At 37.7% G+C, this 24,560-nt stretch overlaps 1 protein-coding gene across 1 annotated transcript; it reads right to left on the bottom strand.

Moving 5' to 3' along the window:
* Positions 1 to 1,067: 1,067 nt before the first annotated feature.
* Positions 1,068 to 24,436, bottom strand: LOC136885452 (uncharacterized). Its single transcript, XM_067158013.2, has 7 exons — positions 24,304 to 24,436; positions 17,065 to 17,146; positions 8,801 to 8,902; positions 3,330 to 3,402; positions 2,238 to 2,348; positions 1,444 to 1,491; positions 1,068 to 1,366 (listed from the first exon to the last, which is right to left on the bottom strand). The coding sequence occupies exons 2-7, from the start codon at positions 17,131 to 17,133 to the stop codon at positions 1,068 to 1,070; spliced, it is 702 nt and encodes a 233-aa protein (XP_067014114.2). The 5' UTR covers positions 17,134 to 17,146; positions 24,304 to 24,436.
* Between the last annotated feature and the right edge of the window lie 124 nt (positions 24,437 to 24,560).

Below are 24,560 nucleotides of genomic sequence, written 5' to 3'. Positions count from 1 at the left end.
CAGTGGGCTTGGTTAACTGATATGCAATATCAACTTCCGGCTCAGTTAGGTTAGAACAACAGTTGAATACCTGCACTGTAATGGATAAGGTGTCATAGTTTTAAAAGTAAAAAAAGTAAAATAAAGGAATAATAATAGCTTCTCCTTTTCAGGAATCATTTCGTCTCCCCGATGAACCAGCTGCTGCTAACACTAAGATATTTTGCTTGCGGAGATTTTGTTATATGTGCAGCAGACTTCTGCAGCATTGACGAAGGAACTGCAAGCAGAATCATGGACAAAGTTGTAGAGTCAATCGCTTGTCTAGCTCTAAGATTCATAAAATTTCCAGACACACAGATGGAAACTGCTTGTGTACAACAAGACTTTTTTAAATAGCTGCTTTTCCTCGAGTGACAGGAGCAATAAATTGCACACACATAAAAATCAGATCTCCAGGAGGAGAAAATGCAGAGGAATATAGGGGAAGGAAAGGTTTCTTTTCCTATAATGTGCAGACTGTGAGCAGTGCAGACTTAAAATATATTGACGTAGTTGTAAGGTGGCCAGGTGCTGTCATGATCAAACAAATTTTAATAATTCTGCACTCAGAGCTCAATTTGAACGTGGTCTAATGGGGAATCGTGTCCTTCTAAGTGATTCAGGGTATACAGCAACACCCTACCTTTTAACTCCCATTACACGCCCAAGGACACCTGCAGAAAATCTGTATAATGAGTCATAGATAAGAACAAAGAATATAGTTGAGAGGACATATGGGGTGTGGAAGAGGCGTTTTCCAGTACTGGTAAATGGAATTAGATTGAAGACTGAAAGGGTGGAAGCAGTAGTTGTGGCAAGTGCTGTGCTTCACAATTTAGCAGTCGAAATGAACGAGAACTTACCTGAAATAGACCTCCAGCTTCAGGAAGCTATCAATGCTGCAACTGAAGATAAGAGAGGAGCAGTGGCAAATGAGGATGTGGGATATGGTGCTGTTAGGGATAACTTTGTGGATTACTTTGGATCTAGGCTTTAGGTTTTCAATCAGAACCGTATGAAACAACTTTTCTTCATATTTAAATCTTTTATTTTTTCAGATTTTTAAGGGTCTCCTCCTTAATTTTTATATCCAGTTCTAAGCTTCTTTTCTTTATAAGAAAGAGAGCTTCTTCTCTTTCATCTCTTTCCTCCATTTCTCGCAATTGTTTCCCCAGCAGCCTCTTCTGCAGCTCAGCTACTTCAGTCTTCGCTATAACCCATGGTTCAATTTTTTTCCCCATTGCAGACAGTGGTAAGTTCATCCTTCTAAATATTGGCTTACGCCAATGAAGTAGAGAACGTTCCACCTCCGCCTCTCTTGTGTTGGTACCCGAAGTACCTGCAACTATAAAAGCAATCTTATATTTTCATACTAACTGTTAGTATGGAAAAGGAAATTTTTTTGTCATAATAGGTACATACCATCATGATTTTCCATCTGCAATGGCAGAGTGGGACGACTTGATTGGTCTGTTGAATAAGAGAAATGAAGCCTATTATAATATTGTACCATTTATTATTTCCACCTACCTGCCAGCAGAATGTAATTGCAGTGGGACACAAATTGACAAGATTATCTACAGTTAATGATTTAATTTAATTAATGTTAGTAACTGGGCTGTTTGCATAATCTATCACTAAAAAGGTATTTTTTTTAAATGTAAGGTATATAGTTTGTGTAGTGTGAGACAGTTCACTGAATGCACACTCGCTCGAAACATGAACAAATGCACAGTATTGCAAAAGTTCCTTGCATGTAAACTTGTCTGAGAAACAACTGAAACTATACTGTAGATATAATGTTTGTTGTGGGTACTCACAAAGTTTGTATTTAAAATGGAGAGAAATTAAATTTTGATCATAATTAAATTAAGAGTCATTTGAAATCTGGTACAAGGATTCAGCCTTGGAAAGTCAACTAAGTAGAATGGGATTCGATTTCCTCCTCAGTCATCATCGAAGCGGTCTTCCGTGGTCTCCCCACTTCTCTTTCAGGCAAATGCCAGGATGGTACCTAACTTACGGCCACTTCCTTTCCTCTACCTTCCTTGTCTACCCCTTCCAATCTTTCCATTCCCCCACAAGGCCCCTGTTCAGCATCACGGGGTAGGTACAGGACCTCATCTCCAGTTGTAACCTCAACCCAAAATCTCACGCTCCAGGACAGTGCCCCAGAGGCGGCATCCCTCAATGTGTGTGTTAGTCACGATTCTTACCTTTGAGAACATCAGGGATCGGTACCGAGTCAATCGAGTAGCTGCCAGCATTTAAAGCATGATGTTTTGGAGTCCTTAGCATTCCTGGTGAATATTTGTTCCAAGTGATTTCTGAAAATAAAAAAATGTGTAAAAATGTGTAAGTCACTAAAATAATAATTATATACAATGTGATAATACATATATTACACCCCTGCATTACATTTATTATTATTAAGATTTATTCAAAAAATAAATTATTCACAAATGAAAGTTTATAAGCAGGAAGGTCTCCATATCAGATGCTGTTTGTTAATTTTGTATAGTCTAGAGTACTTAAGAAAATTAGAGCTTTTAAAAAAGGCAGAAAATCACGTGAAATTTGGTCGATACAATTCTTAAGATGACTCATTTGTAAGTGGAGGAGATCTGCCTCTCCAGACTGACAACACTCCCTCATACTATGTATGTCATGACAATTTGGAAAGAAAAGGTGGATGCCCATATAGGGATATGTTATAAATAGTCTTTTCAATGTACAGCTTCATTTCCAAGACAATATGTGTTACACGTAGAAGTTTTTACAGCGTTCTTACATGGGTAGACAATGCGTTGCCTATGCACAGCATGTACTACTTTTTCAGTGGAATGTGTGTTTGAAAATCTAGGGCCTGCTGTATTTCTCAAGTACAGATCCAGTTTTTGTTGTACTGTATATGAATAGGGAAAAATCAAGTCTTTTGTCAATATAATTTGTTATATGTGTCGATGAGATGCTCCTCCTCAGATTATGTATATGTCAGAATATAGAAAACTTATTTTAAATTAACATGGAGAAGTTACTGCACAACCTAGATGCAGTCCCCACCCGTTTACTTGTTTTCAGAGGGTTAGGTAAGGCCTATAACAAATGTACCAGTAAATAGGAGATATTTACCATGCTCTATCTAAATTTGAGGTATCCATTTTGGTGAACTCTAGCACCCACATTACAGACATTACAAATTACCTAGCATTCTTTTTAAACAAATTGAATTCATTGTTAAATTCATATCTACGAGACTGCCTACATTAACATTATTGTATCTTCTGCAAAGAGTGCATAATACATACCAGAACTACTACTTGGGAGGTCATCAAACGGCAGGGAGAAACTACCATCTTCCTCAATTTGAATGTCTGTATCCTAAACATAAAAGAAAATGCTCATAATATCATGTATGGAAACCACAAAAGCCATTAAAAATAAAGGGTTAATCATAACAAACAGAAGAGAAAGTGTGATTACTTAACTCGGTATGCTTGTATTAACAGTACAGTAATGATCGCTTCTCAATTCACTTTTATCCATCTTTGTTTATGATTCAACTGGTAATGCAATATTATGTTTTCCAACTGCAATGGTGTTTATTAGGGCAGTTCTCTGATAAATATTAATGTTCTTGGCAAGATAAGTTGTCTAATTAAATGATTACCTACAACAGATCATAAAATAAAAGTTCAACCCTCAAGTCAAGTGATGACACTTTCTTTCTCTTTGGTATGGTTCAACTGGAAAGAGTATTGGCAAGAGTAACATAAATTGGTCAACACTTGACATAATGCGTAACCTAAACCTAGCATTGTCTACAGAGGGATGTCTGGACCATTTCATGAGACCCATGTTAGGAATTACATTCATTTTTAAATCTTGAACTGTGTAACTTTATAAAAAATTAGAGCCATAATTATTACAGTGATGATGGCTTGATAAAATTGACTACATTACAAAACAGTGTGTATCAACCCACGTTGTAAAAATCATTTAATTCAGAACTGGCTTTCAGAAACTACATTGAATCTTCAGTAGTTTCTGAAAGTCAGTTCCGGAGTAAATGATTTTTACCAAGTGAACTGATACAGACTGCATTTTAATTCAATAAATTGTGAAACTTAATTCTCTTAAAATGTGGAACCAATGTACTGGCATAGCATATAATTTCACTGTACAATCGTACAGGAAAAAAATCTATATGTTAATTTTTTTTATGAAAACTAAAGTCAGTCAGTCCAACCATTCTATCCGGTCGATTTCCTTCATTTTTTTAAAAACTAAAAGGTATTCATGCACAGATTTGTTATCAAGTACTGTAAATCACACAACTTCTGCCTTCCTCAAATTATTTGATTTTTTCAATTTTCTGCCTCTTTGAAGCAATCATATCATTGGTTCTAATTGAGGTATGGAGTTCGTTTTGACCTCAGAACACTCTGTGGATTGTGTTCTTTCATTTCAGCTCTTAACTATTTAAATGAGTTGATTCTGAGGAAAGTTATGAGTGGACATTCAATTTGACATCTCATTTCATTTTTTCTCATTGAAGCAATCATATCTTTCATTCTAATTAAGGTACACAGTTGGTTTTGGTCTAGAAACACTCAGTGGATCAAGCACTTTCTTTTAAGGTAATAACTAATTAAATTGGTAGATTCTGAGAAAAGTTATGAGTACATTTGTCTCCATGACGAAGATATTTAAAGGACTTTTAACAATTCGACGTGCAGTGTTGTTCCAAGGAACGTTTAATTCAATTTCTTTGTGTGATGTATTTTTAAGTGTTTTGTTGATATAATATTCCATTACCACAGCAGATCATGTGCTTTATTTCATTAACTCGAAACTTTGCAAATACATCCATGAGGACAGTAACGAACAACACCATACTTTGTACATTGCAGGCGAAGCCAGTGGGAAACTGCTAGTAGAGAATAAAATGCCTTTGCTCAGAAGGAACCGGAGAATGTTCATCAGCCTCACACTCAGATCTTTATTGGATGTGAGGATCCATAATACCAGTTGAGGTTAAAAGTCAGGGTGTGACTTTCACAAATAGGAAAAGTCCTCTCAGTTTTAATTACTGCGTTGATGGGGTGAAAGTTCCTTATGGGCATCATTGTATGTATAAGGAAAGATCTTCATTGGGGTAATCACATAAATGGGATTGTAAATAAAGGGCACAGATTTCTGAACATGGTTACGAGGGTATTTTGGGGTTGTAGTAAGGATGTAAAGGAGAGGGCATATGTCTCTGGTAAGAACCCAAGTAGAGTATGGTTTCTGTGTATAGGACCCTTACCAGGATTACTTGATTCGAGAACTGGAAACTTCCGAAGAAAAACAGCTTGATTTGTTCTGGGTGATTTCCGACAAAAGAATAACATTACAAAAATGTTGCAAAGCCTGGGCTGGGAAGACTTGGGAGAAAGGAGACGAGGGGCTCGACTAAGTGGTATGTAAAAGATTCATAACTTGCAATGCAAATGTAAAACCAATATAAATGGTCCGTTACTGGCAATTATAAATTTCCCAGCTAACTCATTCCTGGTTGTCAGCGTTTTGCCCCTGTGTGCTAAGTTGGGCTCATCAGTTGATACTTTGCACACCCACCAAGACGCTTAGTCTCTCATACTGAATTGACACTGCCAGTAGCTCCAAGTGGCCTATGCACTGGCCTCCACGGTATGCACTAGCCATGCATCTTGGTGAGTGTGCTAAGTACCGACTGATGAGCCCAACTTAGTACACGGGGGGCAAAACGCTGGCAACCAGGAATGAGTTAGCTGGAAAATTTATAATATCCAATAATGGACCAATTAAATTGGTATTATAAATTTACTCATTCGGGACAAATATTTCAGGTTTACTATGAGAATCAACATCTATATCATAAGCAGTATGTACCGAGCTGTCAGTGGGGAGATTAGTAGATGAATAAGTTTGTGGTGTCTTTAAAAGTAGGAAACATCACAATATGAAGATACATTTGGAATTCAAGAGGACAAATTGGGGCATATATTTGTTTATAGGAAGGACATTAACGGATTGGAATAACTTAACAAGGGAGATGTTCAATAAATTTCCAATTTCTTCAAAATCAATTAAGAAAAGGCTAGGAAAACAACAGATAGGGTATCTGCCACCTGGGTGACTGCCCTGAATGCGGATCTGTAGTGACTGATTGGCACTGAGATAACTTCAGCTTGACAACATCTGTATGCATTCCTCAAAGAATAAACCTTTTCACCCCAGAAATAGCATATCCTGACTGCAAAGGAACACTTCAACATACCAGCAAATCATTACTGTGTATCACTTACTGTGTAAAAAACAAAACAAAATAACAAACTGCTGATGGTTAATGGTTCTATATAGGACAGATGACATAATGGACATAACAACTATATAAAATTCAGTAAAATCTGCATTCTTTATTTTTGCAGACTGATTCCCAGGTAAAGTTGTCATGAATTTAGGAACCAAGGATTGAACATTAACAAAATAGTATTTAAAATCACCTTTGGACACATGTTCCATTGTCATCCCAGGTATAGCAGCACAGGAATTCAATTTACCTACTCAAATTTATACTGTTCAAAAGATAGAATCAATGCAGGCCCTGCACTGTATTTTTTCGTAACACTTCCTCACTTTGCAAGGAATTATCCTTCTGATATTTAGGTACAGCTATTATCCAATCTACACCACTCCCTTCCTTTCTTGTTTAAATTCATACTGATTACATATTTAATTATACTGCAATCTCTTTTCCTTGCTTACCTACTGCAATCTCTTTTCCTTGCTTAGAGTAGGTTACAAGTGGGAGGTTACTGCATAATCTTGCACTGCGACCAATTATAGCTACTGTCCTCCCCCCACCGCCGCCCATACGGAGAATGTGAAACCCAGTGTTGGCACATAGCTTATCCCTGTCGAATAGCACGAAGGGTCCTGCTCAAAGCGCAACGTCTGATGGATGAATCATTACCAACAGCATCACATGCCCTTATTCCATTTGAGCACTGAAACTGAGCTTTTGGCATGACCAGCATTCAGATGGTGAAATTTTTCCACCAACTAAACTTGAACAGACTAACCACAGCATGAGACCATAAAGACTTGACAAGTTAACGATCATGGTCACCATGCAGGCTAGTTTCCAAACTAAATCCTTACAGTAAAAGAAGGTGACATGTTGCTTTATTAGGTAGAAGATACTGAATTAATATTACGGTATCAACTTGCATATAGGTAGCAAGAAGGCAGTTGTCACCAAGCCATCAGAGTTTCTGTGTGAACCCACACAGTTCATGAATGGGTTAAAAAATATACAATATTTATAAAACTGAGTAGGCTACATAAATTAATTGCTACCCACGCACTTAAACAAAGCATGTTATCCATGGTAAGTTACCTCTATACAAATCTTGCTTGTTAAAGACTTTCTAATTCAACATCTGGCAACTGCAATGAATCACCACTTGCAGATTCTATTGGCACTGAAAATACAGAATTGTAGATCAACTTACATTATTCTGGAAATTCATATTTATGTTATTTTTCATAATACGAATACGATTTTTGATCAATTACATAATGAAAACGAACCTTCACAAAGAAATGTTGCATCAGAATCGAAGACACTTTGATAACCCTCTGCAGATAGTTTTATGAGTCCCTGAACTCTATCATACAGAGGGTTGGCCTTAATTTCTGTGTGTGGCCCACCACCAGTTTACAGTCTCTGCTGCCTCAGCTTTGAACAGTACTTTCTCATTTCCTTTTTAAGGGAGTCAAATTTTTGGCGTAGCTGCTCACCCGTTCTTCCTGTTGTGGTCTGAGCATTGAAATCTGCAGCAATTTTCTCCCAAGCCTTTGTCTATAAAAATGAGAACAATTAACTTAAGGTCCAGATGTATACCTATATTGACTTTACTGCATTTGATAATACAGACTCTTACTAACTTATTGTAGACTAGAACCATTGCTACAATGAACAAATCTGAATTAAATTGTTAATGGTCAGCAGTCTATTGTAATACTAAAATAGATTACAATTTGACTGCACAATGAAATAATACTAAACAAACACTAACCTTTTCGTTAGACGTCACTGCATCCATTCTCTTATTTTCCACAACATTATTATAGCACTCTACAGTGCGTATTAGCTGTAAAGCTTCTTCATAAGTGTAATTTTGAGCCCTTTTCTTCTGCTGCTGCGACATGATGTTCAATAACTACTTCAAACACAAGCTAAAAATGAATCAGATATTAATAATGCACGTGTGGTGATGTTGATGTTGTCAAAAAGTAACAGTAGAAGATCGCAGTGCAGGACGATTTTATAATGCAAGCACTGCCAACCTTTTTCATCACTGGCGTTACACCAGGTATAGCTAACCACAGAATAATGTGGAATGGTACAACAGACTCTCGAGGATATACCAGGAATGGGCTATACTGGGAATAGCTATACAGAGATTTATTCCTTGTTCGTACAACTGGCTCTAAGGGCATCAAACTCAATACGAGGTCTAGTGCTGTTAGGCCATCAAGCCATGTCCAAAGGTTAATAATGATTACTGGCACACAGAAAACCATCTTCAGGGCTGCCAAGTTGAGTTCAAACCTACTATCTCCCGGATGCAAGCTCACAGCTTGTGCCCCTAACCACATGGCCAACTTGCCTGGTGTTAAACAGAAAACTGTACCATCTAAACATATCTAAGAATGAAAGTAATCCTTGCACTGAGCTGTACCCAACCTCAATTTCAATTTCCTCTTCTAGAAGTGGTTTAGAAAATACATCTTCAGGTTCTATCTTCACCTTTGTCTCTTCCTCAGAAGGCAACTTCATATTAGTATCCTAAAAATATAAGAGATAAAAGTTCAAGTACAAATATAAGAGCAAACCTGCCAATTTTGTGGAACAAAAATCCAAGTTTTCCACATCAGCAACAAAATACAGTAAATTAAAAGGATTTCAAATTACACAATAGAGAAGCTTAATACCTTACTGCTATGTGGCACAAGTCATTAACCCTTTGGTACTCAGCCTATATGCAGGAGTTTGCTCGAAGACACTCAGACTAATTTCTGTCATTTTCCAAACCAAATTACAAAAAATCAACACGTAAAGAGTTTAACACACATTAAAACAAAATAAATCACACTAATACAGGAAACTATGAGCATTTCAGAAATGAATATACCTAGAATGTATTGTTATAGGTAAAGCCAAAAAACATTATTAAATTTTGAAAATAAATTTAAAAAATAATTTTTGATTTTCAATGACTTAAAAATCAGACATTATTGAGTCTTCCTTCTTTACTCTTAGACGTGAAAGAAAGAACATTTAATTCTGAATAATTTGATATCAATATGATGTGTGTACTGCAATTCATTCATGAAGCAGGGCACATAGTTATTCATTGTACATGTATAACGGTCATCGATGTCAAGTCCTCGTGGTCCGATGCACGGTGAGCAGCTGTGACTGTGTCATTTCCCAAATAATGCGAATCACTTTTGGCAAAAGGAGGTCATTATTACTGTCTAAATCATCTGAAAATTCAAGGATATCGGCCTTATTCGGCCTTGAATATGGCCTAGCCATTACGATAAAAAGATGACGCAAGCACGTGCAACAACGGAGTTATGAAATAGAGTAAAATTATAGTTTGTGAAGTACAGCGAACACACGATACACCAAGGAAATGAAATATACTCTATACTAAACTCATATCAAGATCAAATTGTTGTATTCATATGCCAACCAAAACAGATCCACACAGTAACAACTTCAAATAACCACAACATAAACACTCACGGTCAACAGATTTCATTTGTCGAAAAATTTTTTTTGTAGTGCTGGTGGATATATCTGTAGGGTAAAATGCATATTCAATGCTTTAAGGTACTGTCACAATCAACTGTTATGATTTAACAGCCACGCAAATGATGAAAATCCCTAAATAGGACAGAGCCGATAACCATAGCCATAACCTCTCGCGCCGATTAGCGGCGCGCTGAGTGCGAAAGGATTAAATATCACAAATCAGGGGAACAAACAAAGCCCAAAGCAGTAAATACATAACACTTGCACTGTTGAAAGTAGGGATCATGTAAGAACACAGCACAGAAACAATTCACAACATATCCAATGCATAGCCACTAAGGACATGCTGAGCTTTTATTATGCTAAGATTATAGTAGAGGGTCTGTCCTATAAACCCAGCCCTCCCAGCGGCATTTCTACTCTTTGATACCTAAGCAGCTATACAGAAGGCATGCATAGTTCTTGACCCTGCAAGGAGCATGCATATGTTCAACCCAGTAAGCCAGTCTGAATGTCAGCTGTTAACATTGTATGTAAAAGTTATTTTAAGTACGAGTAGGTTCGACAGATACGCGATGCATTTGTTCGACAATTTCCTGGTGAAGTGCCACATTAAGAACACAGATTTGCATAATTGTAAATAAATTTGAAACTAACAGCTCAGTGCTTAATAAAAAACATGTTCGCACACAAAGACTTTCAACAGAGGAAAAGCTAGATGACATTGGTGGGAATCTTGAATGGTCACTGAATAAATCACTCAAACAATTAGCACAACAAGTAGAGGTTTTGGTTTCTTCCGCACATAAGGCTACAAAGCCATTATACATCAAACCATACAGGTTTACACAGGCCCACTGTTTAAAACCTGCTGATCTAGCCACAAGAGTGAGATATTGTAAGGCAGGGGATACCATGAGTGTATTCTTCATTTGCATCCCCCACCCACAGGGGCTAGTGTTGGCTACTGAATGCATGATTTGAAGCAGTGTATCAATTCATTCAAGTGTCTGAGTGAACTGATTCACAAGAACGGCAAGCTCACGGCACACGATTCAGCTTACTCCCAACGGACAGTGTTAAGTGGCGCACTCACGGCTCACTAGCGGGACATTGGACATTGGTGGGGAGTCGAGCTTCCATTGCAGTGAGACAGTGAATCATGGCCCACCAAAAGAATCGTGCGCAACCACGGCTCACTGAGACACAAGATACACACGGCTGCTTATCGGCACACTGGACACTTGAAATAATAACATTAAGTTATTTATTAGACCACCTAATCAATACAAAATCGTCTTGGATGATTTACATAAATTTGTTAACTAATAATGGGACATGTTTCGCCTTCCCTGAAGGCATCATCAGCCATAGTCTTAACCTTAAATTAAAAATAAGCGTCTAAATAACATGTAGTAATGAAATGAATTTTAAAAATCTTGAAGAGATTTGAAGTAAAATAACATTAAAAATAACAATGATGGTTTGAAAATACAATGTGATGAGATACAATAGTGGAAGTATTAACAAAATTAACATTAGAAGGCTGCTAAAATAAGTACAATGGATAAAACAACAGATTGTTATACAACAAGTAGTAAGATTGCATAAAAGTAAAGTTGATAGTCATGGCGGTTATAATTAGACGATGGCGAAAAATCTTATATAATCAAAGTAAAGAGGAGAGAATAAAAGTCGAAGTTAGTCGAGAGATCCAAAGTTCATCATGATCTTGAAGATAAAAGACGAAAGTCAGATGCAAATGGTGAAGTTGTAGAACACGTTGAGGATATGAAGTTGGTGAATAGAAGTTGAAGAACAGTTTCAAATAGGATCACTATGGACCATCTCAAAATTTGAAGTGATGTTCAAATGTTGTAAATTGTGAGTTTGTAGATATTCTAGTTGAAAAAGCATATAAAAGTGGAATCTGTAAATGGAAGCAAGAAACGTAGAGTTAATTGTGTGAAAAGATATTTGAAAAATATTGAAGTAGAATCGTATGCACTTACCATTTGACGGTGACAAAGATAGCTTGTAATATTATGAGTTAGAAGAATTTGCAACCGTAGACTTCTTGCTACGTGTGTTATAACTGAAGTTTTGTGCTGGAGGGGGATCTGTTTGCGTTGACGTAACTATTGGAGGGGGGCTGCTATTGGTGGGAGGGAAGGAAGAGAGTGTATTACTGCGCGTGTTGTAACGGTGTAAGGCTATTGGAGGGAGCGATGTTCCGGTGGGTGTGGCTATGGGTTTATTGGTTGTATTTGAATTAGAGGTACTAGCGGCGGGGGGAAGGGAGGGGGGTATATTAGCTGTAGGGGAGGTGGGAACTCTAATTGATGTGAGGTTGAAGATTTTTAAGAATTTGTTGGTGAGGGAAGTTGATTCTCGTAATAAAATAAGGATCTGTTCATACAAGGGGCTTTTTTATCAATAGTGTCGTTTAGATTATTATCTTTATTAAAATGTTGGTCGAGGAAAATAAATAAGTTTTCATATTCTGTCATGAGTTTGCTTTTATCGACTCTTTTTAGGATATGGAGGTCTTGTTCTATTGTGGTGAATTTATGCCCGGTGTCCCTCATATGGTTGGCCATTGCGGAGAATTTGTTGTGTCTTTGGGCATTGTAATGCTCGGCATATCTGGTAGAGAAGCTGCGGCCAGTTTGGCCAACATAGGAAAAATTACATGTAGAGCATTTCAGTCTGTATATTCCTGATCCAGAGTAACTATTGTCTGTGATGTTGATAGAGTTGTGATTGAAGAATAAATTACGATTAGTGTTTTTTGTTGTGTAGGCTATTTTTATTTCGTGCTTCATTAATGAATTGGTTATCGGGTAAATGCTATGGTTAGTGAACGTGAATTTAGCGTATTTTGGTTTGACGGGTTTTAATGGGGTTAAATTGGTAGCTAGTTTCAGTTTAGTTTTATTGATGATTTTATCAATCATACTCATGTTAAATCCATTGAATTTAGCTATTTCCTTGATGAATAGTAATTCTTTCTTTAAATTAGTAGAGGACATAGGGATCTTTAATGCTCTATATATTAAACTGTGATAAGTGGCTTTTTTATGTGAGTTGGGATGTAAAGAATCATTTTTTATGGTTGTTGGAGAAAAGGTGGGTTTTCTGTATATTTGGAAGTCGAATTTGTTCAATGCTCGTGTGATTTTGATATCTAAGAAGTTCAAAGAGTTATTGAACTCATCTTCTTTAGTGAATTTAATATTATTATCTAAGTTGTTGAGGAATGATAGTATGTTATTGCTGTTGTTGATTTGTTTATCAATGATAGCTATGGTATCATCAACATAGCGATGCCAAAGACAGAGTCCGTTGATGTTATTAATAATCTTACTATGTTCGAGATTATCTAAGTATATATCGGCTAGTATTCCAGACAATGGGTCTCCCATCGCTAGACCTTCTTGTTTGTAAATTTTCTTATTGAAGGTAAAATAGTTGTTGTCTAAAACGAAATTAAGTAATTTTAACCATTCATCAATTTCGATTTTACTCAATGTGCTATGTTTCAACAGATTGTTTTTTATGATGTTAATAGTATTGTTGATAGGGATATTAGTATACATGTTGGTGATGTCAAAAGAACATAAAACGTGGTTTGGTTGTAGACTGAAATTATTTAGGGAATTACAAAGTTCGATCGAGTTCTTTATGGGGTTGGAGTTGTGAAATTTGAAGTGTTTTTTTAGGAATTTGTGTAGGAATTGAGAGGTTTTATAGGTAGGACTATTGATACTATTAATTATAGGCCGAATGGGGACATCATTTTTATGAATTTTGGGCAGTGATCTGACTGTAGGTAATTTTGGGTTCATTACAGTTAATTTCTGATAATCTTGATCATTTAAAATGAAGTTAGAATTTTTAAGAAGGTTCTTTAAGTTACGCTGTATTTTGTTTGTTGGATCTTTGTTAATTAAGGTATAGGTATTGTCTGGACACTGGCGGAGAGCCGAGCTTCCGCTGCAGCGAGACATACAGTGAGCCATGTTGCACCGAAAGAATTGTACGCAGTCACGGATCAGTGAGACACAATACACACATGGTTCATTATCGGTACACTGGACATTAATTATACCAATGTAAATGGTCCGTTATTGGACATTATAAATTTTCCAGCTAACTCATTCTTGGTAGCCAGCGTTTTGCCCTCGTGTGCTAGGGTGGGCTCATCAGCTGGTACCTAGCACACCTACAAATATGCTGGCTAGTGCATATCGTGGGGGCCACTGTGTAGGTTACTTGGAGTCACCGGCAGTGCCAATGCACTAAGAGACTTTGTCTCATTACCAAAAATTGATGCCTGCTTGGCCATCAGATGATATAAATGTTGATTCCTATAGGGAACCCGAAACATCTATCCCAAATGAGTAAATTTATAATACCAATATAAATGGTCCGTTATTGGACATAATAAATTTTTCAGCTAACACATTCTTGGTTGGCAGCGTTTTGCCTTTGTGTACTAGGGTGGGCTCATCAGTTGATACCTAGCACACCTACCAATACGCTGGCTAGTGCATACCGTGGAGGCCACTGCGTAGGCTACTTGGAGCCACTGGCAGTGCCAATGCACTGAGAAAATTTGTCTCATTACAAAAAATTGATGCTTGCTTGGCCATCAGATGATATAGATGATGATTCCCATAGGAAACCCGAAACATCTGTCCCGAATGAGTAAATTTATAATACCAATATAAGTGGTCCATTATTGGACATAATAAATTTTCCAGCTAACTCATTCTTGGTTGCCAGCGTTTTGCCCTCTGGTAATGAGACAACGTCTCAGAGTTCATTGGCACTGCCAGTGGCTCCAAGTAGCCTACGCAGAGGCCTCCACGGTATGCACTAGCCAGCGTATTGGTAGGTGTGCTAGGTACCAAATGATGAGCCCACCCTAGCACACGAGGGCGAAACGCTGGCAACCAAGAATGAGTTAGCTGGAATTTTTTTTTTGCTAGGGGCTTTACGTCACACCGACACAGATAGGTCTTATGGCGATGATGGGATAGGAAAGGCCTAGGAGTTGGAAGGAATCGGCCGTGGCCTTAATTAAGGTACAGCCCCAGCATTTGCCTGGTATGAAAATGGGAAACCACAGAAAACCATCTTCAGGGCTGCCGATAGTGGGATTCGAACCTACTGGAAAATTTATAATGTCCAATAACGGACCATTTATATTGGTATTATAAATTTACTCATTTGGGACAGATGTTTCGGGTTCCCTATGGGAATCAACATCTATATCATCTGATGGCCAAGCAGGCATCAATTTTTGGTAATGAGACAAAGTCTCTGAGTGCAATGGCACTGCCGGTGGATCCAAGTAGCCTACGCAGTGGCCTCCACGGTATGCACTGTCCAGCGCATTGGTAGGTGTGCTAGGTACCAACTCATGACCCCCACCCTAGCACACAAGGGTGAAATGCTGGCAATCAAGAATGAGTAAGCTGGAAAATTTATAATGTCCAATAACGGACCATTTATATTGGTATTATAAATTTACTCATTCGGGACAGATGTTTTGGGTTCCCTATGGGAATCAACATCTATATCACAGTGGACATTGGCGGGGAGCCGAACTTCCTCTGAAGCAATACATACAGAGCCATCGTACACTGAGAGAATCATATGCTATAATGGACTCTCGAACTCAGCTCATTTGAAAATAATACCCACTTGCATTCACTGTCCTCTTCTTACAAGGAGGTTTAAATAATAGATGCTAGTTGTTTTACGTCGCACTGACACAGATAGGTCTTACGGCGACGATGTGACAGGAAAGGGCTAGGAGTGGGAAGGAAGCGGCCGTAGCCTTAATTAAGGTACAGCCCCAGCATTTGCCTGGTGTGAAAATGGGAAACCACGGAAAACCATTTTCAGGGCTGCCGACAGTGGGGTTCGAACCTACTATCTCCCAAATACTGGATACTGGCCGCACTTAAGCGACTGCAGCTATTGAGCTCGGTAAATAATAGATGGACTTGTTTGCAGTGTTAAAAAGGTAGTCAAAACATAATTCTAAAGTAGCTAGTAAGTAGATAGGCTATTAGGTTATACTATTTATTAGTTTAATGAATATTTGTATTATAACTTAGTTGACATTTGACAATTAATGAAACTCTACTCTAGCCTGCCCTATGGTTATGAGTCATGCTCATGACCACTCAAAAGTACCTGTTTTATATTGGGAATAATGCTCAGTATTCTCTCAGTTCGTATGTCACATCGTTGCACAAGACTTTAATCATATGTGGACAGTAAGTGAGCCAACTGATGCAATAACTTAACCTACAGTATGTTGAATCAGAAAACCAGTGGGCTACTGTACATCTCGGGTAGCCTTTACAAAATACGACAATTAAAAAAATCCTCTGCTGATAGAAAAATACATATTTTCAAAATGAATGAGCGAGTTGGATGTACAGTTAGTATTGCGTAGTTATGCGCTTGCATGGTGGGTTTGAATCCCACCGTCGGCAGCCGTTAAGATGGTTTTCCGTAGTTTCCCCATTTTCACACCAGGATATGCTGGGGCTGTTCCTTAATTAAGGCCATGGCTGCTACCTTCCTAAACCCAGACCTTTCCCATCCTGCGTCACCGGAATCCTTTGATGTATTAAAGTGACTAGCATTTTTTTCTAAGAAAGGAGTTCATAGTATGAAAACCAGATGGCAACAGTGAGCAATTAATGCTGTTGCTGCTGTCTTACCAGTACATAATACACAGATGCAGTAGGAGCAGTGACTCTAATGTGGCGTGAATCGATTCAGTAAGATGAACAGAATCAAATGAATCAATTCAGTATAATGAATCAAATGTCCCATCACTACCTGGGGCTTGTTTAAATTTGACAACTGTGATGTTCTTCAGTCCGTCAAAACTAACCCAATATTCAACTAAATCAATTTACGAAAATACCTGAAAAAATGTACAAACAGATAATACATGAAAATGTTACCTTTCATCTGTTAACAAATGTTTTCTTTTTTCTGATTTATATTCAACTGAATTACTTGAATATGGAATTAGTCTCAAGAAACTCAAAAAGTTCACATTTATAAATTAACTAAGTTGAAACTGAACCAAAAAAGAATTTAAAAAATGTGATTGAAACAATAAAGGAAGCAAATATGATATTAATTATACTTACAGCATTATTCAGTTCTATGGTACCCGATACCCATCCAAGCTCACATTTGACGAAAACTGATTCCTCCATGATCCACTGGAATCTGGAAAAAAAAAAAACCAAAGAAAAGCATATCAGTGTTATACAAAAGCAAAATAATCACAATAATTTTGTTTAACTATTTTGGATATTCAGTAATACAGGGCAGGCAAAAAAAAGTAGCCCGGAAAATATTTAAAATACTGACACGGAACTGATCCTCGTTAATGAAAAGGAGAACTGCCCATCACAGGAATTTCTTGGAACCATGATTTCAATTCACCAATGGTTTCTGTCACATGTCTGTGCATTCATGTAACTAGTTCTGCAGTCTTATTTAGTTCGGTCTCTATTTTATACTACTACAAAAATCTAATATACATGTCCCATTTTGGTAAGCTTCAAAATTCAACACTGGATTTACCCAGAACTCTCTAAGTCATTTTGCTCTACATACATAACTTTTGTGAAGGAACCACCTTTCAACTCAATATTACATAAGGTTTTTAGATTACGATTTCATTGTGGGTAATACACGATCCTTAGGTTGCACCACCAATCACTATCGGGCAACAGTAAAGGAAATCGAAAACATGCTGAAACAAAAACTAATTCAATAACGTGAATAGCTCTCGAGTGGCTGGATTTCAAATTTCATGGTAGTAGTATTACTAACAACGGCACTGAGGTGCACGCCGTGTGGTAGTAATATCATTACCGCCGGGTGCATAGTGTTAAAACCTTTGTTGAAAGGAAATTATTCCCTAGGACAGCATTGTCTAACAGCAAAGGTGGCAACTTGGAGCAGTGACATTTCAATACAACTCATCAAACCAGGTCTAAAAGCCCTTCTTTCCTTTCACATTCAACAGCACAAAGTCATCCCAGAGAGAGTGATAGTTCAAGAGAAGAAAGCGTGTGATTTACAGCTGCGCTTGGGGAAGAAATGTCAATGATTCCAAGAACTGGGACAACTCAGCAACACAGCTCCTCCAATACACACAAGTTTTTTTTTGCTAGTTGCTTTACATTGCTCCGACACAGATAGGTCTTATGGCGACGATGGGACAGGAAAGGCCTAGGAATGGGAAGGAAGCGGCCTTAATTAAGGTACAGCCCCAGCATTTGCCTGGTGTGAAAATGGGAAACCATGGAAAACCATCTTCAGGGCTGCCGACAGTGGTATTTGAACCCACTATCTCCCGGATCCGAGCTCACAACTGCATGCTCCTAACCACACGGCCAACTCGCCCGGTATATACACACAAGTAGGCCAGCTATGCTGCAAACATGCGGTTTATACAGAACCTTATGGGCGACTCTTAGCCACCTACTGGAGAAAGCTGTGGTTTAGTGTGCTGTCATGCTTTCAATCTAATGTTCTGTCCTTCGCAGATCCAAGCTAGGTTCTCAGATCACCAGTACCTGAATGGGTATCGATCTCTGGCTTGATAACAACACTCAATATGAAGGATGGGTTTGCTCTTTGCTGTATATTATATCTTACATTCTAGTGGTTCTGCAGCTCTGTAAATCGTATTATAAAGCCATGCCTATTTGTGTTACCAGTACTGGAAAAGATATATTCATTATTGCGTGCTTATGGTGGTTTGTAGTGAGATGTGCTCTATGTTAAATAAGCGTCTAGGTTAAAGCTATTAAAAACAATTTAAAATAATGTGTATTTGTTCCACCTTGTCAATAAACTTTTATAATTGAAAATCATTTAATCAAATATGTTTCATGAACATTGTACATTCCCTTCATAAGTGAAGTTCAATCAAAGAATAAAAACAATATAACACTATCGTTTGTTTAGCCCAAATCTAAAGAAGTATTATATCATAATTCACCACATCAATGATTAAACAAAACTTTTAAAACATTCTTCAGCTTATCCCAGGTATTTCTGGGTTTGCTGGAGCCTCCCACCCTCATATTTTTTTGTTTTGGCTGACGCCACGTCCTGACACCACGAGATCCTTGAGATGAAAATCTCGATCCAGGATCGACCAGGATTCGAACATCAGCCTTCCGGGTGGGAAGCCAGCAGCTAAGCCACTGAGCTAAACACACCCATCAATTAACAAAGAAACATTTGTGATATAGTAGGAAATTTATCATTACATGAAATGGCATATGGCTTTTAATGCCGGGAGTGTCCGATGACATGTTCGGCTCACCAGGTGCAGGTCTTTCTATTTGATGCCCTTAGGCGATCAGCACGTCAGGATGAGGATGAAATGATGATGAAGACGACACATACACCCAGTCCCCGTGCCAGAGAAATTAACCAATGATGGTTAAAATTCCCGACCCTGCCGGGAATCGCATCTGGGACCCCTGTGACCAAAGGCCAGCACGCTAACCACTTAGCCATGGAGCATAATGTTAATACTGAAATGATGTTGAATGAGAATAACAAAATAAATTTAAGATCTCCAAGTTTTATCTTTTTCTCCTTTTCTTCCTTAAATGATTAAACGCTGGTTTATACAACGGGTTCTCATCTGTATTTCTTTCATTCAAATTTGATTCAAAGTAACTTCTTTTAAGCAAGATAAATTTCTAAACTTTCTAAAGCATTCATGAATTTTCCCTTCTAGGACAAATATATTAATTACACATCATTAGAAATGTTTGTACATTTATGATTCTTTATAACCATATGCTCTCCTATTGCTGAATATCCTTCATGTTTGACCGCATTAGCATGTTCTTTGTACCTTATAGACAAATTTCTTCTAGACACTGCCAACAGTTTGGCATGTCAATTTGTAAATTCATGACTTATTAATTATACATTTATTCTCAATTTTACCTGAATAGAAAATCATCTTATTAGTATTATTATCAGTCTTGTATGTGATTTTGATGTTCTTTATTTCTGGAAATTTTGGCCAGTAGATAAGCGTGCCTATTTTGAAACATCAGAACTGCAAATTTCCTTTTCTCTTTTTGACCTTTAACTAAAGTTGTTTTAGGTTCATTTTTCACTTTATTTACCTTCTATTAACACATTTTCTGGAGTATCCGTTTTTATGAGCAATTTGGTGGATTACATTTATTTCTCCGTTATAATTCTTCTTAGACATAAGTATGTTCATAGCTCTATTAATTAAGCTGTAAAATGTTGCTTTTGTTAGTTGACCTGGATGATTGGAATTGTTTGTGATAATAGTATCTGTTTGAGTAGAATTTCTGAAAATTTGAAAATCAAAATGACCAAAATTTCAAGTAATTGTTAAATCCAAATAACTCAAAGTTTCATCATTCTCAGATTCCATCGTAAAACATACGTGTTTATCCAAAGTATTTAAATATTCAAATACCCTAATCCATCAGCTTTTACATTTCTGTTCATCGTTCATTGGATAATAACAAATACATAATCAATGTAATCATGTAATCAATCCATCTATTTCATTGACATTTAAAAAAAAATTCCATGTAATTCATGAATATGTTTGCTAAAATATCTATGTTCCTGAAACATGTCTGAATGAATGATTTTCAAGTTATAAATATCTTTTGTTTTTTTACCATATTGGCATAAAACTCAACTAAGGTTAGGTTGTATGCAGAATCCATCAAAAAGGATCCAAGCAAACATCCCGTACATTTCCCTCCCATCAGCTTAACTCCCCATGACATTTCCCCTACTTTCCCCTCCATTTCTCCCCTTTCACCTCATGCTCCTGTCACAGCCATATATATACACACTCAGTCAGCTGACAGCGTAAAGGAAGAAGTAAACATAGCTGAACCGGCTGGTGGGTAAGCATTTTCATTGTTCCTTAAACAATTCACCACTGTACATTTACAAGGTTTTTTCTTTATTTTCTTTTTTTTTCTTTTTTTCAGTTCTCTTGTTACAGACTCCTTCAAACATATTAAAATTTAAAACAAAAAAATCAATCTCAACTTGCTTTATTCTTCAGAAGTTCTCCCAAACATTGTATTTTAAAATTTTACATTTTAAGTCTATCCTCAAGACACTATAAGTGCACACTTTTGAAGAAAGAAGATCCCTTACATTAGATTTTACCTCAGACTCGAACACTGACTTGTTGAGGTTTTAACCCAACATGAAGGAACATTTTATCTTATTATTATCATCATTATAAGTATTTTTATTTAGTTTATGTCAATTTTTGTATCTTTTTTACCTGAAGATGTCCCACATTAGAAATGAAATGTGTACTTTTTACTAATGTAATTAGATCTTAAGCTGGATTATTTTAGATAAATACATTGACTACCTTTACCAATAAAAAACAAATAAGTATTGGAAGGTGGAATTCACTATTCAACCTAACCTTAGTTCAATGATTTTCAGTTATAAAAGTGTACTGACAAGGTGGACCAAGCATATACTATTTTAAATAATTTTTAGTAGCTTTAGACAAGTCAGTACAGAAATAGTTACAAATACCTATTATGGTTAAGTTTATCAACATTTAGGTTAAGACAAACAGAAACACCTAGCTTCCGAGCTAGAGGAATCAACCACTTGCAGACACAATCCCGACCCAGCTGGGAATCAAGCCCAGAACCATCTGAATCAGTAGACCATTCAGCAGAGGAGACAGACTTGACAACTTCTTCACATTCAGTGAAGAAGTACAGTCCAGAAAAAGGCAAGTAATATGTTGGTTTTACTAAAGCAGAAATTAATATTTATTCCCATCTCATTACTTCATGATTATCAACCTGAAATTGTAGTGAATAAAATAAAAGACAAACACTATGGCGCTAGAGCCTTGATAGGCCTTGGCGTACCAAGCGACAGCTGTTCAGCCCGAAGGCCTGCAGATAATGAAGTGATGCATTATCCGTGCGATGAATCCTCTCGACAGTTATTATTGATTTTGTAGACCGGTGTCGCCATCTCATGGATTATGACCACATAGGCTGAATGGATCTCAAATTAACACTCAGGTCCAAGTAAAAACCTCTGGCCTAGCCAAGAATCGAACAAGTGACCTCCTGGTACAAGGCAAGCACGCCAACTGAAGACTGCAGGGCTGGGTAAAGTATATTTGTAAAAATGCCATCAGATCCTCTTCTGAGATATCCCTGAGTCGCTTACAATGCATCATCTGTAAATTACCATTATAAAAAGCCATCAGATACTGACATCAGACCACATCCGCTAGATGGCAGCACTATCAGTCTTCCTTCCACTTTTATTACAGCTTTTACCACAAATATGTGCAAAGACAACATTCCACAACACAATGGATAACTGTGTTCGTACCCTATGTCATGGATATCACATCATGAAGTGTCAAAACAGGTGCAGATAAAAACACTATTTGAATACAGCAAACAATGAATTTAACTAAATACTTATTCGAGTACTTTTTTTGCTACGGGCTTTACGTCGCACCGACACAGATAGGTCTTATGGCGACGATGGGATAGGAAAGGCCTAGGAGTTGGAAGGAAGCGGCCGTGGCCTTAATTAAGGTACAGCCCCAGCATTTGCCTGGTGTGAAAATGGGAAACCACGGAAAACCATTTTCAGGGCTGCCGATAGCGGGATTCGAACCTACTATCTCCCGGATGCAAGCTCACAGCCGCACGCCTCTGCGCGCACGGCTAACTCGCCCGGTATATTCGAGTACTGTTCAACTTCTTGGCTGAATGGTCAGCGTTGAGGCCTTCAGTTCAGAGGGTCCCAGGTTCGATTCCCAGACAGGTTGGAGATTTTAATCACGCCAGATTAATTATTTTGACTCGGAGACTGGATGTTTGTGTTTGTCCGCAGTAATGGCAATAAGAACCCCGCAGACCCCGTGGGACTGGGGCCATGACTGATTCTTACACTTTCTGGTGCGATGGTACAAAGATCCTGCCTATGCCCATGGAGCAGTGAAGAACAGACGGCTAATGTTCAAATTACATCAATTATGTGGATAAAAATATCTTTCCACTTATGCTTTATATCTGAAATTTGGTTCTCGATTGTTCTGCTATTCTTCCTAGTAGAATACATTAGTGAAGCGGTTAGTCACTATCATTTTACTGCTGAAGCCTGGTTTCGATTCCTGGTCGGTTCGAAAGCAGTTTTGCTAGTCAAAATGGAAGCTTTTTAGTCAAGTGACCAGAACACTGGTCTTGAGTTTGATTTCCAGAAGATCATAAGTGTGAATAGCAAATTCCTCTTGCTTGAGGAATTGATGTTAGTAGGCTATCTGTTGTACTTCATCCTTCTTCATCTGTATACATAACAACATATACATATGATACCACAATAAGCCTAAAAGCCCCAGTGCTATTTCAACATATTTTGAAAGTGTAAGCGATGCATGTCTTCCAGTTTCAGTCTGCCCATACACTTCACTACTACCTAGTTTCACCCATTTTGCTGCTGCTCTCTATGTAATCCAGTAGCCTATTATGTGAATCTCATCTCAACACTCAACTCCCGAGTTCATATCCGAAAGCGAAGTAAGTGGTAAAATGAACTTTATCAGCTTCAACCAACTTATGTCTGAACGTTTGTGTGGTGTCTGGGACTATGAATGTACTCGGGAGACAGCAGGTTCTAATCCCACATTGGCTGTCCTGCAAATCCCTTTCTCATTGTCGTTGCCAGGAACGGTATTCTTATGAGATCCCCAGACGTTTTCTTTCTGTAGTCTTAACAAAATCTGACCTAAAAAGCTACAAATAAGAGAATCGGTGCCTTAAAAAGCGTCATACAAATGCTTTATTATTATTATTATTATTAATCAGGAAACAAGAGGCCCATTTTCAATTATTGCAGGGGTGGGAGGGGAGCGAGCAGCGTAACGCCGCTACTGTTTGTCCTAACACTTTCCTCTTCATATTCACACAACACACTATACTACCAACCACCAGAGAAACACGCAATAGTGATTACATCCCTCCATATAGGCTTGGCGTTAGGAAGGGCATCCGGCCGTAAAACAGAGCCAAATCCACAAGTGCGACACATTTTCACACCCGCGGCCCCATAAGTGTGGTAAAAGCGGAAGGAAAGAAGAAGAATTATACGAGTAGTATAATTATAGTATAGTAGACATCGTCATGAATACTGGTTTATGGCTTTATTCCTGCCCTGAGAAGACATGGTTAACACCTAGTCTTGCTACCATGATCTACATTCTAAACAAAAGAAATGAAAGTGTTCAAGTTATTGAAGCTCTTTTAAAAAACCCAACACTTCATCTACCACTCTAATATACGTACCTGATAATATATCTTCCAGTTTTGAAAGATGAGATACGTAAGACCACGGTCAGTAACTTCTCTCGTAGTTTGATTGCTGCCTGGGAGACTGATTACCTCTCATCGAGTAGGGGCATTTCAGTAGCCTTAACAATGATTACCGTAATGCAATGAATTCGAAACGTCGGCATATTATTATACGCAATACATTGAAAACAACAAACAAGACGACTCAGCCAGGAAGAAGAAGAAACTGACTTGCATATAACTAATCGTAT

This window comes from Anabrus simplex, chromosome 14 (assembly GCF_040414725.1).
Source record: "Anabrus simplex isolate iqAnaSimp1 chromosome 14, ASM4041472v1, whole genome shotgun sequence".
In the NCBI taxonomy this organism is placed as follows: domain Eukaryota; kingdom Metazoa; phylum Arthropoda; class Insecta; order Orthoptera; family Tettigoniidae; genus Anabrus; species Anabrus simplex.
Note: the sequence above shows the minus strand (reverse complement) of the source record. Positions and strands in the feature narration are given on the sequence as shown.

Coding starts and splice junctions, on each gene's coding strand:
- LOC136885452 (XM_067158013.2), bottom strand. CDS start 17,133: ATGGAGGAATCAGTTTTCGTCAAATGTGAGCTTGGATGGGTATCGGGT. Junction 1,492..2,237: donor GATCCCTGATGTTCTCAAAG/GTAAGAATCGTG, acceptor CTTATTCAACAG/ACCAATCAAGTCGTCCCACT. Junction 1,367..1,443: donor GCAGATGGAAAATCATGATG/GTATGTACCTAT, acceptor TTGCTTTTATAG/TTGCAGGTACTTCGGGTACC.